This window comes from Caenorhabditis elegans, chromosome I (genome assembly GCF_000002985.6).
Source record: "Caenorhabditis elegans chromosome I".
Lineage (NCBI taxonomy): Eukaryota > Metazoa > Nematoda > Chromadorea > Rhabditida > Rhabditidae > Caenorhabditis > Caenorhabditis elegans.
The window spans coordinates 8988036-9004355 of NC_003279.8; the positions used below are offsets into that span (position 1 = coordinate 8988036).

The window sequence follows — 16320 nt, forward strand, 5'->3', positions numbered from 1 at the left end:
ACAAAAATAATTAAAATGATTAAAAATAACGTATTAAAGTTTTTCAAAAAATTTGAAATGTTTTTATTTACAGTCAAACATTGGCAATATTTCAGGTTTCACATACTTGGAAATTAGCCAAAAACTATATTCAGGTTTTTTTAATTTAAAAGTTTCATGCGGGTTTACTCTACATATATTTCTTCAAAATCCTAACTGTTTCAAACAATATGGCATTGCCAGAACTTTGACTAACTTTTTTCGAAAATCCAAAATACTTAAAAAATTTAATTGGTTGTGCTATACTATTGTGGCTGCATTAGAACAAAATTCCCACAAACGCTACTCAATCTTCAAGAATTTTCAGAATTTCAATTATCTAGACGGAATGAAAAAGTGGCAAGCGGCGGCAAATTTCACAGCATCATAAAAATTTTTTTTATGATTGCGTGGGATGTTTGGCCAAGCAAAAGAAATTGTACAGAAAAAAATTGAAGAAAAATGGAAAAGAGGAAGATGGAAAATGCTACTTTTTACATTAAATTCAAAATCAAAACCTCCTCCCAATAACGTAATTGCCGCCACATTCTGGTTCTTCTATCATCAATTTGAAAATGTTTGAATAGGACCACACTTTAGAGACCGTTAACAATTAGAAAAACAACAAAATAATACTACAGTACTATATAATTTTGATGAAGAAAATAAACGTTTTTGAAACTAATTTTTGACTACTTTTTTGTTCCCATGCCTGTTAACATCAAGTGTTTTGAAAATGTTTGACAAACTATATGCTACGTCACAGACCAAGGGTGGTCTGATTGTGATCTATTCATCTAGAACAACCATCAGTGCAAACTACTTCGCCAACAAATATGATAACAATTCGTGACGTTGACAAACGGATGTTTGACGTAATTTTTCTTTGAATCGGGAATCGAATGTTTCTTTGGACAATTATATCCGTTGATTTAAATAAAAGTTTTGCAGGAATTCGATGGTTTAATTGAACAATCAGAAATTGCTCTTACTTTCAGGTGGTTAGAGTCAAAAAGAACATAGTATCTACCAAGATCATTTTAGTTTTACGGTTTTTTTTTCAAAATTTCAGATGACTATAACTGAAAATCAATGCAGTTCACAACAAATTGTCAACTATTTGTTTCAAATATTTTTGCCGTTGGTAAACTTTTTCAATTTTACTACAGAAAATGTCTTTTTAGTCAGAGTCAAAAAGTGGAAATTACTCAGCTTTACTTTTTTTTGGAAGTCAACCAAAAAAATTTCTATGAGATTAGGGTTGTTTTTTTTTAATTAAAAATTTAAAAGAAACATCCAAAAACACTTCTTAACTCTCAAAGAGTCCAAATTAAAAAAAATTAACAAGACTAAAAAAAGGTATAATTCACAAGTAACTGTTTATGTTTAAAAAATGCGAGCCGAGTAATGGGTTATATTTTAGTCTTTTTTTTTTAACTGCTAAACTTTTGTATCATACTCATTGGAAAATTCAAATAAATCAGTAAAAACCAGACGAGAGATCAGAAATTTGGCAGGTAGTGTTAAAAAATAAGATGTTTAGCCTTCCGTGTAAATAAAATAATTCAGGATTTGAGAAAAATCTTTTATAATGTCGGAATATCGTGAAAAAACCAAATGATCAGCTTGCCGATATGTGCTGGATCGATTCTTATCGCCACCCATGACGCATATGTTTAGATTCATACTGCATACTATAACTGGCTCTATTAAAAAGAAATTTCATCTTTTTGAATCGTATATCTAGCTTGCTATTGAGAAAAAACTCGTTATTTTTAGACTTATCAGATTTAAATTCATCGAAATGCAGAGAGGTGGGTCTATGAGTTTATGCCAGCGAATTAGATAAGAAGGAAGCGATATGTTGCCTCTATTTGGTTTCAAATGATCATCAAAACTAACAAAGTTCTAAAAAATGCAGTATTACGAAAAGTTCCTTATTTCATTTTATTTTTAATTGTGATATTTTCTTTTATTGCTACATATTATCCACTGACAATGCACAATGAGCATGACGAGGAAGAGGTTTTCAACTTTTTTTTTTAATTTAGAACTTTAAATCCTGACAAGACAAGGAATATTAGATATACCCACACTTTAAATGCGCCATAGTTCCATTATTACTAACTGAGCTGAAATACTTCAAGCAGCAGAGCTCCAGTAATTTCCTAACTGAAATTAGTTCTGTACACTACTTCACTTCACTTGGTTCATAGAATAACTTTAAAAGCTGTTTTCAAGGGTGGTCAGTGTATAAGAAAAGGAGCTTTTGAAAATTTTATTTATTTAAAAAAAACTCATTTAAGAATTGACAAACACGTTATAGAGTTCTACTCCGAAGCCCGCTAAAAACAGCATCAAAAAATGTGAAAATTGTTTTGGGGCACTAAAAAAGACTCAAAAGTAGTGAAAAAATCATTAGGCAAATTTTCAAACGAAACCCAGTCCACCGGGTAGATCAAGAATAGATGAAAAAACTGTTATCGTTTACCACAATAATATACCAAGTTGAAGTCCGTAAACTCACTGCCTTTCTTTAAAGAATGTACTACTTTTGAAAACCTGATCTTATGGTTACTTGACAAAAACGTTATAATTGATCTTTTGAAACGATCTACAAAACTTGTTCGTGCATGAATCTGAGTTTCGAGCGTTTTGTACGCGTACAATCCCCACGCAATCTTGTAAAACTTTTTGATGATTCTAAAAGCAGGAGAATTCGTGATAAGTTGGATTGTTTAGAGAGAATAATTCGCATTTTGAAATGTTGTTTAGAAAAAAGAATGCAAATTTTGTCGATTGTAGCAATTATATATTTTATAAAAATGCAATTGTAAACAAAAATTTAATTTTCAATTAAAAAAAAATTTTACACGATTTTTCTATATACATAGAACTTTCTATTATACCAACAAAAACCCCCATTGGCAGTTTTTCTCAGTTAAACAAAAAACAGTTACAGAACTTGGAGTATTTCGATCAATTTTCCATGAAAAGAAACGTTCACAATGAAAAACGCGATATAACAGTATTGATAATTGTGAATAATTTGGGAAGAGCGGAAAGTGAATATAGCATTTCATTGAATACAGTTCGATGCTATTGCCAAAAACACAATTATCGATTGGAAATTGTAGAGGATACTGAATTTCGAAATTTCTGTCAACAGGAAAATGTAAGTAAAACTATTACACAATTTAATTTTTTTGCGAATGGTCTACCTGAACATACGCTCTCCCAAAATAATTATTTCAAATTCGAATTCTCTAAAAATGGTGTGCTCCCTTAATATATACAGTAATCCATTCTATGTTTCCATTTTTGATCAAGAGAAAAACATGAAAAGTTTTTGCTGAAATTTCAGAGCATGTACCGTCGCCACTGCATAGTTGGTCATTTGCTCCGTAACAATGATTTCATATTTTTGTTAGATCCTGGAATGACTATTTTGAATACTGAAATGTGAGAAAAATTTACAAAAATGAAATTATTTTAATAATAATTTTTTTCAGAAGACTAGAACAGTTTACCGATGAAAAGTATGCGTTGACTATGTTCGATAAATTTTCCAACTGGGAGATTGAAACTAGTAAGTGTTTAATATTTTAAGTTACTAACAAGCAATCCAAAAAATTCAGAAAATTAAAATTTTAACTTGTCTCAGATTCATACGTTGTCAAAAACACATATTGGTCCCGCAACTTCTTGATGAAGCTTGCAGACTTTGAATCAAAGCTCCCTTTTTCAAGTACAGATAACGTTGCAATTCATGTAAGAATTTAGTTTTGAAATCTATATATTAGATATAAAATTTTTGGATATTTCAATTTTAGTATTTTTAAAGCAGAGATGGCAAATCACCGGAATTTCAAAAATAAAAAGCAAATTTGATAAATATTTAATTTTTGGTCAATTGACTGATTTGCCGCTTGCCAAAAATATACACAGTTGGCAAATTTTCAAATCAGTAAATTGCCGAAAAACTATTTGCCTCCAAACTCATGAAGTATTCGAAATTGAGAAAATTTTTACTTGCTCTCTCAGTACCAATTAAACTAAAAAATTTTCAGATTCTCATTCAGAAAGATTTCTATCCACAGTTCACCGAAGAAGCCGGGACTTGCCTTAAAATTTTGGAAAATTTGGAATTTTCCACTTCAAATTCAGCTATTATGTACACATTCGAGGCATGTATTCGAGCAGTTATCGGAGAAAATCACGAGTTCAAAAATTTAAGGATACTTAAAAAAGTTTGATTTGTACCTGTTCCAAGCATATGTATCTTTAAAAAATATTATTTAACAGGGCACAGGCTGGGCGCGAGATATTTGGTTGACTGAATCAAAATGGAGCCAGCAAAGAGATTTTATGCTCAGTGGTTTGAAATATTCACTGAAGACTGAAATTTCAAATGGGATACTGTCTAATATGTGAGTCTTCCTTAATTTAAAAAAAACCTTCAATGTTGATGGTTGAATTTCAAGCTTTTAAAATGTAGTCTACTCGAAAAAGTACAAAAATTTCAGAAAAAATCACTGAAAACATGAATTTCTATTTGAACACACACACTTTACGTAAGCCAACGCTACATCATTTTTTGTCGGCTGCCGGTTTTTGTTAATAATCCTAAAACCATTGCATGATAGATCCTCAGGACGGAAGGGGCGTCAGGTCGTTGTACCTCATTACCAGTATGGAGAGGGTCTCATTTATCATAAAATCAAAAAAGTTGAAAAAAGAAACCTCACTCGGTTCGCAAGAACCATCAAACCCTCTCTGAAGGGTCATCACCAGCATCTCCCTTAATTTTGGAAAAAAAGGATCCCGAGAGGGATCCGGGAGTCTGTAAAAATCCGAGTTTCAACATTTTCTGTGAAACAAGGAACAACTCGGCAAATTAATTAATTTAAATTCAATTATTCGCCACCCATCCCTGTTAGATATCAAGAAAATATTTATCAATTTAAAAGCTCAGGTTTCAGTCAGATTATTTTATTTTCTCATTTTACTTTCAATTTAATTTTTCCGAAGGCGTTTTTCGGGCGCGGAGGCGGAAAGGCAGACGTGTTTTTTGTAGTTAATGATGATGTACCGTGTTTCAGTATGGAATAATGAATTGATCACAAGTTTAGAATACTTCACCAAAGCGCTTTTTTCTATAGAATTTTTCAGAAACAATTTTGATCAATTTTATTTGCAGATTCCTCGGCAAAGAATCCTGGAAATCACCATTCCTAAAAACTCCGTTTTTAGGAGAATGTGATGAAAAGGATTGGATACACGATCAATCTCTCATCACAACAAAAACCGAAATCGAAAGGTATCTAGTGGAGAAATTTAAAGAAGTTGAGAAAATGCGGTGGCGAAGTTTAGCTGCAGCTGGAAATTATTTAAGTAAACAATCATAGATTTCCAATATCGATTATTCATTGAGAAATTTTTCATAATGGCGTCATTATTGCTCTAATATTTTGAATTACTTTAACAAACATTAATTCCCGAGTTAATTCCCACTTGCTTTAAATTATACTGTTTTATTCATCATTGTTTGTAAAAATATATCTGAATATATATACTCAACTAATTTACAGTGTATATAATTGCTTTCCAAATAAATATTTTAAAGAAAAATATGTTATTCCAGATTCGATAATTTGTCTTCAGAATTTTTCCCCATTTCCCAAAAAATCCTTCAGAGCCCATTCAATATATTTTTGAATTTCCAAAATCTTTTCCGAAAATTCGTAATAAAAAGATATTGACTACTACTACAAATTGTCATCGTTCTCGTTTTCGTCCTGACTCCTTTTTGGTGGTATTCACCATGACAATGGTTCGTCCACAATACACATTTGTCTCTTCAAAGTGCACATTAATGTTTCATCCTCATGGTGACTCCGCCTTGTTGTCAAGGCAGGATTTGGCCCAGGTGCCTCTCCTTTTTGTCCACTTTATATATTTTTGTTCTGTGTTGGGTACTTGTTGTGAACACGAACAATGCCACAATACAAAGGAAGTGTAAGTTATTATTTTTATTCACATTTACATTTTTCTTATTCATATTGAGTTCATGTTGAAAATATAGTAGTGGAAAATGCACTAATTTGTTTCATTTCAAATTTTTTCTGTTATTAGATGGAAGTTAGAGTTCATACTTTTGAAACCCTTTGAAACTATATAGAAACACTTTTTTAAGTATAAAAATTTATAAAGTATACTCATTTAAAACTTCCTTCAAGTCTCCTTAAAAGCGTTAATAATAAAACAAATTGAAATAAAATTAAAATAATTGTGATTTAAAAACTTTTCGGAATGTTCTTTTCAACCGCCTTTTAAAAAGTCGGTCAAAATTTGGACATAAATGGTTTAGGTTGCGCACAAGTTTAGTCTAAGTTTGATCCACAACTTGTCAAGGTTTTACTCAAGTTGTAAACGACACAAAAAAAATTCTCAAAGACTTTAGTTCAAACTTTGGCTTACAAGCTAACTATTAGGCGCCACCTCAACGAAATCTTGCTCGACATTTGGCAAGACTTTTTGTAAGGCCGTGTTTGCAGAATGTCAAATTGATGCAACAGTGCATAAAAATTATGTGGATTGTAATGGGAAATTTAAGATTTTGATGTATAATTAGGTTTTCTATCCATTTCGAATTTACAGCGCGAAGTAATATCAATCCACGTGGGTCAAGCAGGAGTTCAGATTGGAAATGCGTGTTGGGAACTGTTTTGTCTGGAACACGGAATACAGCCCGATGGTTACCATGTTGAAGATGACACTTATGATGAAGAAACTGAGACAATTAACACTTTCTTCGCAGAGACCGCTGGTGGGAAACACGTTCCACGTTGCCTTTTTGTCGATTTGGAACCAACTGTCGTTGGTATGTTTTCAGAAAAAGGTTAGAAAAAGGGTTCACTATTCAGACGAAGTTCGCACTGGAACATACCGAAGTCTTTTCCATCCGGAACAGCTTTTGTCTGGAAAAGAAGATGCAGCTAATTGTTATGCAAGAGGAAGATATACAATTGGAAGAGAAATGATTGATGTAAGTTAACATTAAGTGTATACTCGGAAGAGGTCGTCTACTTCTTGAACAACGTTGGATGGCATATATTCAACTTGTGTAAGAAGTGGGAAAACTTTGGACAAACTTAGGCCACGTGTATAAGATTGAAAACAAAAATATTTTGAACTTCCAGGTAGTCATGGACCGTGTTAAGCGTCTTGCAGAGAACTGCAATGGACTTCAAGGATTTGTAATATTTCATTCATTTGGAGGAGGAACTGGATCTGGTTTTCTATCACTTTTGATGGAAAGATTATCAACGGAATACGGAAAGAAGCCAAAGCTAGAATTTGCTATATATCCAGCTCCACAAGTATCTACATCAATGGTAGAACCATATAACTCAATTCTAATGACACATACAACACTAGAGCACTCTGATTGTACTTTTATGGTTGATAACGAGGCAATTTACGACATTTGCAGAAGAAATTTGGATCTAGCAAGGTACAATCACAAACATTTTATTCAATAGTTTTCTTGGTGCTCGATGAATTACAAGTTAGATTGACATTTGAGTTCCAGAGTTGCTGAAAAATAGTATTACAAGAACAACAATAGCTTTTAAAAACTCACTCGGAAATCTCGAGAGCGGTACGAACATCCTGAGACGATCTGCTGAAATATAATAGCGTCAATTAAGATTTCATAGTTAATACAATTCTCGCCTCATATCCGTCAAAATCTCGACAGCAGTGAGAACATCCTGCGACGAACGAATCGATTCAATTTCCTTAGCAGTAAACACAGATTGACAACTTCCGGATGGAGTTGCAATACTTTGAGCCGTCAATACTCCAGTTGTTGGGGATTGGATCTCAATGCAAGTCTGAACATCCTTCGATTCAGTGTCAATAAGAGAAGTGTTAGATGAGGAACGGGCGGTACGGGTTGACAGAAGGTTTGGTTCAGCGCTTTGAGCAGTCAGCAGTCCTGAAAATTTTGACATTATAGGCGATGTAGCAAAATGTGTTTTGATTAAAAAAAAATACTTTGATAAAGTTGTTCTTTTGGTTTCATCTTCACATTAAACATCACTCAATGCTTTTCCTTACCTGGAGACTGAGCTTTCAAGTTACTGATTGTTGTCAATTCCTTTGCCGGTTTCACGCTCAAAAGATTCGGCTCCAACGAGTTGGCTGTGCGAACACTCAGAAGATTTGGCTCAGGAGATTGAGCAGTCAGCATTCCTTCCTTCTTAGTAAAAACTCCAGGACTACGGGCCGAGTAAACGCTCAAAAGGTTTGGCTCAAGTGAGTTGGCAGTGCGAATGCTCAAAAGATTCGGCTCGACGCTTTGGGCGGTACGGAGAGTGTCGGTGGAGCGTCCGGTAGCAAGATTGAGCTCGGAAATAGATTCACGAGCTGTACGAAGTTGCGACATTTCGGCATCAGAAAGGCGGTTTTTCTTGACAAACTCTCTCTCAAGACGCTGACAAGTGGAAGGTCCAAGAAGAGCAACCAGCTGGGCAAAAGTGAACTTCATTTTACTGAGATCAACTCCCTCTGGCTTTGAAGCTCCCTGAAAAAGAAAGTTGTTAAACTATTCTAGAAAAATTTGGGCTAACCACATTGGTCTCATTCAAATTCGGATTCGAAACGCTTCCTTCAACAGCAGTACGAGCATCTGCGTCTCCATGAGTTGTGAAGAACACCTTTCCATTGATAATTTGTGGAATGACGATTGCATTGTCCAATGATTCGATTTGAGAGCTAAACTCAAATATTCACGTTTATTAAAACACTTTTCATACCGAATCTCCTTGGCGTTGACCGGAGTTCCAGTGAGAAACGGGCGGTTCGGAGCGTCTCTTGAAAAGTTTTGATTCTGATCAGCTTGATTGCGAAGATCACGGAGAACATATTCCGAATCGACTTTCTGCACAACTTGGGCTTTTTGTTTTGAAGAATTCTTGTTCAAATCTTGAAGCACATATTGTGAAGTGATTGGCTTCAATTGCTCTGTAAATTTGAATGAGGAAATGTCAAAATACAATCGAGTATACCTCCAAGAGCATCATCATACTGCTCGTACAGATAACTGCTTTGCTCTTTCGGATTCATTCTTCTGTAATTGTGATCAATACAAAAGAAAAATAAAACAAAATTACCACTAGAGATGTCGGTTTTCGGAAGACCAATTCGACTTGGTGGTACGATTGAGAACTGAACTTTTTAAGGGTTTCGTAAACTTTGTTTTTCATTGATTTTTGGATTAGGGTGTCACGGGAAAGTATTTTCTAGATGTCACGAAGAATATTTTAAATAAAAATAATTTGATGGTATGGTGCATTTAACGGGATATTTTTATATAATCGTTCTTAATATTTATCAAAATAATTTCAGACCAACCTACACAAATTTGAATCGTTTGGTGGCTCAAATCATCAGCTCAATTACAGCTTCTCTTCGTTTCGAAGGTGCTCTCAATGTTGATCTAACTGAGTTCCAAACAAATCTCGTGAGTTTTTGAAAATATCCATCCAAATGTCAAATATACATTGCTCTTATTTTAGGATTTTTATTAAAATTTATCGAGCGCTCAAAAAATTTTAAGATAGTATGATTTTGAATCAATAGGCCAACTGAATCTGTTATTTTTAACTTTTAAACAGGTTCCGTATCCACGTATTCATTTCCCATTAGTCACATATGCTCCACTTGTATCTGCTGAACGTGCTTCTCATGAGCAGAATACAGTCTCTGATATGACACATGCATGCTTTGAACCAGGGTATCAAATGGTCAAGTGTGATCCAAGAAGAGGAAAATATATGGCAGTGTGCCTGCTGTATCGTGGTGATGTTGTACCAAAAGATATCAACTCAGCAATTGCAGCTGTAAAGACAAAACGGACAGTTCAATTTGTTGAATGGTAGATTCTTTGTCACGAAATACTTCGAAATTTGCATAAGCTTCTGGTTTTAGGTGTCCAACCGGTTTCAAAGTTGGCATCAACTATCAACCACCAACAGTTGTTCCGGGTGGAGATTTGGGAAAACAGACAAGAAGTGTTTGTATGATCAGGTAAATAACATCATTTTGAATGTTTGAGTTTTTCTATCTTTTTACAGTAATACTACTGCTATCGCCGAAGCATGGGCTCGGCTCGATCATAAATTTGACTTGATGTATGCAAAACGTGCTTTTGTGCACTGGTATGTTGGAGAAGGTACGTTGGGTGATCTGGAAGCATGGTTATTAAAACTATTGTTTCTTTATTTTAATCTGAAAATTGTGATTTTTAATTTAAAAAAAAACAACTTCAGGAATGGAAGAAGGCGAATTCTCAGAAGCCAGGGAGGATATGGCTGCTCTCGAAAAAGATTACGAAGAGATTGGGGAAGACGAGCTTCCAGATGACATTGACGATCAATCGTATCGAGGAAGAAGCTCAGGGTCCCGATATTAACACTTTAAAATAATTTATTTTCATCCAAATTCATTTATTTTTCAATTAATAAAAGGAAATTATTTAAATTTTTCTAGACGATCGAATTCCGATTTCTAAGCTTTGTCATCCTTTTTTTTGTTGAAAAATTGATCTTGTCGGCCGAATGAGATGGTCCTTGCAAATCGAATGTGTATGAAATACGGTTAGAGAACATAGAAGGCACAGTATCCGACATTATGCACCCCATTTCAGTCACGGGATTTTGTTTTTGCGTTCCAGATGTTCCTGGAGTTGCACATTCATCAAAATCTCCTATTTGGGATCCACGAAGGCCTCTGGGATTTATGCCTGAAATTTAGATACGTAAAACATCTTCTTGGCAATTTCATCCTCTTTCTAGCCCTGATCTCAAAAAAAAATTAGCGCACAGGGGAAAACAGCGGAAATTAATATTTGCCTTGAAAAGGATATAAGGTAACCCAATCGCCTGATTTACAAGTATTGATAGACAATACGAGAGGGAGAAAATGGTTACCTGCATCAACCATTGCCTCCCAAGAAGCTTCGAGAAGTAGTCGGACTTGTGGATCCATAGGATTATTTTGTTTTGAAGTACCGGGAAGGATACCAGCGTCGAATTTGTTCAAATCTTTTTTCTTTCCCCGTTTTTTTGGTAGATCTGTAAATCCTGGAGCCCAACTGAGTTGATCTTCGGTCACCACGTCATCGCAGGCAAGAAGCATGCCACCGAACATTTTGACTTCTTTATTATCGCATCTAAAAGTATTCGAAAGATCTGAGAATTTTCAAGTATAATAGATGTGAGACCTCGAATTGTTTCACGATTGCGAACAATCAAAAATTCAAAAACTGAATGAGTCCGATGACATCTAGCTCAAAACAGCTAGTGAAAAAAACATATCTAGACTTTGTTTGTGGGAACAAGGAATACATACGTTTTGAACTAAAAGTCTAAAACAGTACCTTGGAATTTGATCTTTTGATATTACGATATCTTCCTGCTTCTCCCACCAACGTTTGGGATCCATGTTATCCGAAAGCTGAATTTGGAAATTACTTTTGCTCAACAGTTCAACAATAAAGGAATCAGAGTGGAAGCTGGTAAATTTGGAAAATCTTGAAAATGAACCAGACGACTATCCTTTGTGGCAAAAGAAGAGGTTGAGGGAAGATGGAAGAAGAGAAAAAGAAAAAGAAGATAACCGGACAGCTACGTAAGCACTCATATAAGAGCGCATTACTGCACGGCACAGATGGTAAAAGATAACGGAAACCGTCGAGATCCGTCTTATTCATCAACTGATGTCAAAGGTATCTCGATCTCCTCATTTCAATTTCCCTTGGGTTTGAGGGATCATGGATACCGATCATTGGGCTTTTGTGGATTGGGAAGGTTTATCCGCTTTAATTAGCTAATAATGAAAATTATTTCCAAAACATTAACTTTCAGAAATTATATTAGCCCCTGGAAAATAATCTGAATATATTGGTAAAGGTGAGTTTCCAGAAGACATTAATCAATTGTATCAAGAAAGAGGATCAGTGTCTGAATATTTAAACTTTTTTCATAGAAAACTGTTTATTTTTCATTCAATAAAGGCGGCAAAGAACATGTAAGATAATAAAATATAAAGATATATTTAAAATTGAATCAATATTAAGAATTACAATGGATTGTTTTAGAAACATTTTCCATCAGTTACAACTTTGGTTAGTAGTTTGCTCTTGTTAAAATCTGATCATGCATTCGCAAACTTTGCATGCTTGAAATTACAAATAACAACATTACACAAATTATAAAACCCGCATTTAATCTAATATACAACAATTTTAATCTCTAATTTCACAGAAAAAAAAATAGAAAGTGAATAATGTTTACTCATAATTTTTTAGAATTGATTATCCTCAACGTTCACTAATCACTGCGAACTCCTTCGTTCTGGTAAGTATGAACTTCTTGTGGAACCACTTTGGAAAGTAGCTTGTTCTGACTGAAATTACGTAGATCATATGATTAGTAATATTTTAAAATTAGGGATTACCTGATAGTTAGGTTTCTTTGGATAAATGAACATGAATTGTCTTGAAGGGCTTTCAACTTCGACGGGATTTGTGTGAACTCTGAAAATTAATTTATGAAGTTTCAAACATTTCAAACCATTAATGTTTGAGTATCTCAGTACGCTTCTTCCCATTATACAGATCATGTTAAAATTTAACAATAGCAATTTTCAAAGTGAAGAAATTAACAAGTGTTTCAATTTTCCATATTAATGAATTTTCATCTGATAACGTTCGTAAAAACATGAAAACACCTTTTTAGTGAATTAAAAAAAATATATATAAATTCTAAACAAACCTTCGAACTGGTGGTTTTGTGTAAGCTGTAGGTGTCGGAGGAAGTGAAGTATTTGGAAGTGATTTGATTACTCGAATTGTTGATCTTTTTGGAGATATTCCAGTTTCAATATCCTCCGTTTTTCCCGATTTTCGACCCAAACATTTTTGAAATGGTTTACGCATTCGAGTTGAATACTGAAAAAAAGTTAAGTTGGTTGGAATGGCATATTGTTGGAAACTGCTAAAATGTGCTGGTGAAAGCAAACATAACAGTGCAAAGCTTCCGATCATGAACCTATAAATCTGTTGCGGCCCTACCGTAGTCTACAGTACTCAACTTAGACATTCATGACAGGCCTGCCAGTATTTCGGTTTTTTTCTTTTTGTTTTTTGCGGTACCTGGTTACCTGGTTGTACCTGGTTGTGGTGACACGATTGAAAATGTTTAAATGAAAGCTTCGAAAAGGAATGTGCGCCTTTAAGGAGTACTGTAGCTCTCACATCTCACTGCTTCACTGTTTTCAAATAGCCCTTTCCCGGCCTTTTTTAGCATTCAACTTTCAGAAAACGAAGTATTTATTAATCTTGGCTTTTTATACTTATTATATCATAAAACTCACCATAAACAATAAAATAAGTGTAGCTACCGCTAAGGCGGCTAAAATAATAGCAACGAGCACAAAATCAATAATACTTTCAGCCATTTTAAAGGTCTATGTTCTGCAGTAAGTTGGAGAGTAAAAGAAAAGAGAAGATTTGCGTAAAACTTTTCGTTTTATACAGCAGCGGCGGTAGTGCGAATTCAGAATTTCACAAGTGCGTCAATCGGCCGTTAGGTTTGGCTGAAAAAATGAAATCACTGTTTTTTCCGAAAAGGAGAAAAAACGTGTTTAGAGCCGAACCCGTGTTTGCCACACTGATCGGATTTGCATAAGTTTTTTATTTCATTTTTTCCCGGTCGATCATCATTTCATCGGTCAAATGATCCCGATCATTCTTCTTCTCTGAAAAGAACGTCAAAGCAGTACGTCATATTCAATCAATACATTTTATTGAGAAAAATTCGAAAAAAAGCAACGAGAGGGAAGTTAGTACAATTGAGGAGTTGAACATATTTTAGACTTAGGTTAGACTGTATACAAACACATGACTTATAATAAAAGCTCGATTCTCAGTATGTTTTTCAAATAAATATAGGACAGGAAGCATATTCACAGAACAGAGACACTCCTATTACTTAGCCAGGTAGAGGGTTAATCCAATGATAAAGATAAGAATAACAAAGAAACAGAGAAGGAGAAGCTTCTTTTGACGGGCTTTCTGATTGTAGTAGACGGCTTGTTGCACATTTTGAGCACCCTTAATTTATTTTTTATTAAAATGGAATACCCACTATTTTTCAACTTTGAAAGTACCTAAACGTGTATATTTTTAGATAAATTAAAGTTTTTTTTGCAGATTTTCGTTTTCATCGCTTCATTCTCGAACAATTCTGTGATTCTCCGAATTTTTACCTGTTCAACGTAAATCTGTGCATGCTCCACATTTGCCTCAATCGAATCCACCATATCTCCTTGTTCGTGTACGATATTCGCGAGTTCGGCGAAAATCTGAAAATTAATTAATGTTACTTAATCTTGAAGAGTTATTTTTCGTATGGCACATCCTCTAACCGCTTTTAATGAAATTAATAGAAATTAAAAAATAATAATTTTTAAATTGGTCATTATAACTTCAATTGAATAAAGCCTACCGCATTAACATCTCCAATATCTCGTTCCAATTGTTGTAATGCATTTTGTCGTTCTTTCATATCTTGCAAATTTCCTTGTTGCTGTGCCGTCATCTGCATCTGTCCACCACTTCGTCCATTATTTCCGTACATATCGTATTCGGCAGCATCACGTGCCGCTTGAGCATCCATTTCTGCTGCAACCATTCCAGCTTTTTCAGTTTGTGCAGCTTTTCGTTGAGATGCTTGAAGGCGGTTGAGCACTCCGATATACTCATTTTGAAGACGCTCTCGGACTCCTCGTAAGTTCTTCTGAAATATTTTAATGTTGTTGATAATACTATAATAAAATATTCCTTCAAAGACATCTCTCCCAAACGTGTATTTCCTATTTTCATATGAATATCAATACAAAATGAGTTTGAAATCAATTTTCAGAAAATTTAAATTTCGGATTTAAAAATTGATTTATGAGGTTATTCAAGTAGAGTCGGAAAATTGTAGACAAATGGCGCCACAACTGTAATCAAATACATACAAAAACATGTATTTTAATATAGTTGTGACGTCATTTTCTACACTTTTTAATTTTCCGATACTACTTGAATAGGCCACTTATTATCAAAATATATAAACTGTCATGTGAAACGTGGCTTATTTTTTATTTTGTTTTTTATTTAAGCTCCTCCCATTTTTTTAAAATGAACTAATAAATACAAACTTTAACGAAAGGTCAGGAATGGGAGGAGCTTGAATAAAAAACAAAATAAAAAATAAGCCACTTTACACATGCCAGTTTATATATTTTGATAATAAGATTATTTCAAATTATTTTTTTAAGTTTTTTTTATTTAACAAAAATCGTGTGATTTTATGATTTATTTTTGAATGTTATAAAATTTTAAAACCTTAGGATAATTTTTTTAAAATATAAATTCATTGAAAAATTTTGCCTTCACCAAAGTTTAATATAAAAATTTATACTGAAACTCACATCAGAGTTGCTCATCACAACTAATCTTTTCAGCAGGGCATTGGTTTCCTTCGAGAGTTCCTGAGCATTATGAGCTTTCTGAAATATTTTAATGTAATATTAATTAATAGAGAGTAATAACTAACGCGATTGAAAAGCTCCCGTTCTCTTTGTCCTGATTCACTGCTATCTGATAGATTTGTGATAAAGGATTCCAATTGAATAACTGAAACGAAATTTAGTGTACAACGTGTTTTTTTTAATAAAAAATTTCGTGCAAACCTTGTTGATTTAAATTCTGAATATTGAGTTGAAGCTGACTGGCTGTCTCATTGCCGGCATCTCGATTGAAATCCATTCTGGCTTTGAGATAGGCTTCAAACTGAAAAGATTCTTGACAATGAGTAAATCGATAAAAACCGCTGAAAATACATACAAAAAAGGCGCTTAGTGCGCGTGTGTGCAAAAATGCTCTATAGACAAAAAATGCGAGAAAATATTTCTTTTCAAAAGAGAAAAGTAAATACTTTTTTCATAAACTTTCACTGCAATGGTAAATAAACTAGTCACTAAAAGGAAATGAAATAAGTTTTTTCAATAGCTAATCACTCTACCAATTTTTTTCAAAACTTTTTGCGAATATATAGCTTTTAATAACTTTTAATAATAAGGAAATAGTAAAAGATCGATAAAAATCCAGTTCGGCAAAACGTGTTGTTGAAACGATTGATTGTGTAATATAAGACCACATTGAATTGTATACAAATTGTAAAT

General features: G+C 33.8%; 6 protein-coding genes and 2 non-coding genes across 8 annotated transcripts; 4 read left to right on the forward strand and 4 right to left on the reverse strand.

The window, feature by feature from the left end:
- Window positions 1–1895: 1895 nt before the first annotated feature.
- Window positions 1896–5648, forward strand: F32H2.8 (Nucleotide-diphospho-sugar transferase domain-containing protein). The gene is made up of 8 exons (NM_060017.4): window positions 1896–2043; window positions 2981–3193; window positions 3383–3480; window positions 3531–3607; window positions 3683–3789; window positions 4089–4268; window positions 4324–4448; window positions 5219–5648. Exons 1-8 carry the CDS (start codon window positions 1903–1905, stop codon window positions 5424–5426), a joined length of 1149 nt encoding a protein of 382 aa, NP_492418.3. The 5' UTR covers window positions 1896–1902; the 3' UTR covers window positions 5427–5648.
- F32H2.15 lies at window positions 4671–4813 on the forward strand. The gene has a single exon (NR_155257.1). It is a non-coding gene; the product is annotated as an Unclassified non-coding RNA F32H2.15 (non-coding RNA).
- A 318-nt stretch (window positions 5649–5966) lies between the features above and the next one.
- On the forward strand, window positions 5967–10569 carry tba-6 (Tubulin alpha chain). Its single transcript, NM_060018.5, has 9 exons — window positions 5967–6036; window positions 6679–6901; window positions 6945–7066; window positions 7221–7534; window positions 9433–9547; window positions 9702–9961; window positions 10015–10113; window positions 10161–10258; window positions 10356–10569. The coding sequence occupies exons 1-9, from the start codon at window positions 6016–6018 to the stop codon at window positions 10496–10498; spliced, it is 1395 nt and encodes a 464-aa protein (NP_492419.2). The 5' UTR covers window positions 5967–6015; the 3' UTR covers window positions 10499–10569.
- Window positions 7537–9238, reverse strand: F32H2.7 (Coiled-coil domain-containing protein). The gene is made up of 8 exons (NM_060019.9): window positions 9198–9238; window positions 9093–9154; window positions 8841–9048; window positions 8655–8799; window positions 8143–8608; window positions 7756–8020; window positions 7664–7705; window positions 7537–7617 (listed from the first exon to the last, which is right to left on the reverse strand). Exons 2-8 carry the CDS (start codon window positions 9148–9150, stop codon window positions 7590–7592), a joined length of 1212 nt encoding a protein of 403 aa, NP_492420.2. The 5' UTR covers window positions 9151–9154; window positions 9198–9238; the 3' UTR covers window positions 7537–7589.
- On the reverse strand, window positions 10495–11540 carry F32H2.6 (Beta-ketoacyl synthase-like N-terminal domain-containing protein). Its single transcript, NM_060020.2, has 3 exons — window positions 11465–11540; window positions 11016–11257; window positions 10495–10828 (listed from the first exon to the last, which is right to left on the reverse strand). Exons 1-3 carry the CDS (start codon window positions 11527–11529, stop codon window positions 10572–10574), a joined length of 564 nt encoding a protein of 187 aa, NP_492421.1. The 5' UTR covers window positions 11530–11540; the 3' UTR covers window positions 10495–10571.
- Window positions 11541–12061: 521 nt separating this feature from the next.
- On the reverse strand, window positions 12062–13707 carry F36F2.7 (uncharacterized protein). The gene is made up of 4 exons (NM_001026284.3): window positions 13462–13707; window positions 12861–13036; window positions 12544–12622; window positions 12062–12492 (listed from the first exon to the last, which is right to left on the reverse strand). Exons 1-4 carry the CDS (start codon window positions 13543–13545, stop codon window positions 12421–12423), a joined length of 411 nt encoding a protein of 136 aa, NP_001021455.1. The 5' UTR covers window positions 13546–13707; the 3' UTR covers window positions 12062–12420.
- Window positions 13708–13809: 102 nt separating this feature from the next.
- On the forward strand, window positions 13810–14019 carry F36F2.11. Its single transcript, NR_050344.1, has one exon. It is a non-coding gene; the product is annotated as an Unclassified non-coding RNA F36F2.11 (non-coding RNA).
- On the reverse strand, window positions 13876–15928 carry syx-7 (t-SNARE coiled-coil homology domain-containing protein). Its single transcript, NM_060021.9, has 6 exons — window positions 15829–15928; window positions 15693–15772; window positions 15568–15645; window positions 14595–14885; window positions 14356–14451; window positions 13876–14200 (listed from the first exon to the last, which is right to left on the reverse strand). Exons 1-6 carry the CDS (start codon window positions 15902–15904, stop codon window positions 14075–14077), a joined length of 747 nt encoding a protein of 248 aa, NP_492422.2. The 5' UTR covers window positions 15905–15928; the 3' UTR covers window positions 13876–14074.
- Window positions 15929–16320: the final 392 nt, after the last annotated feature.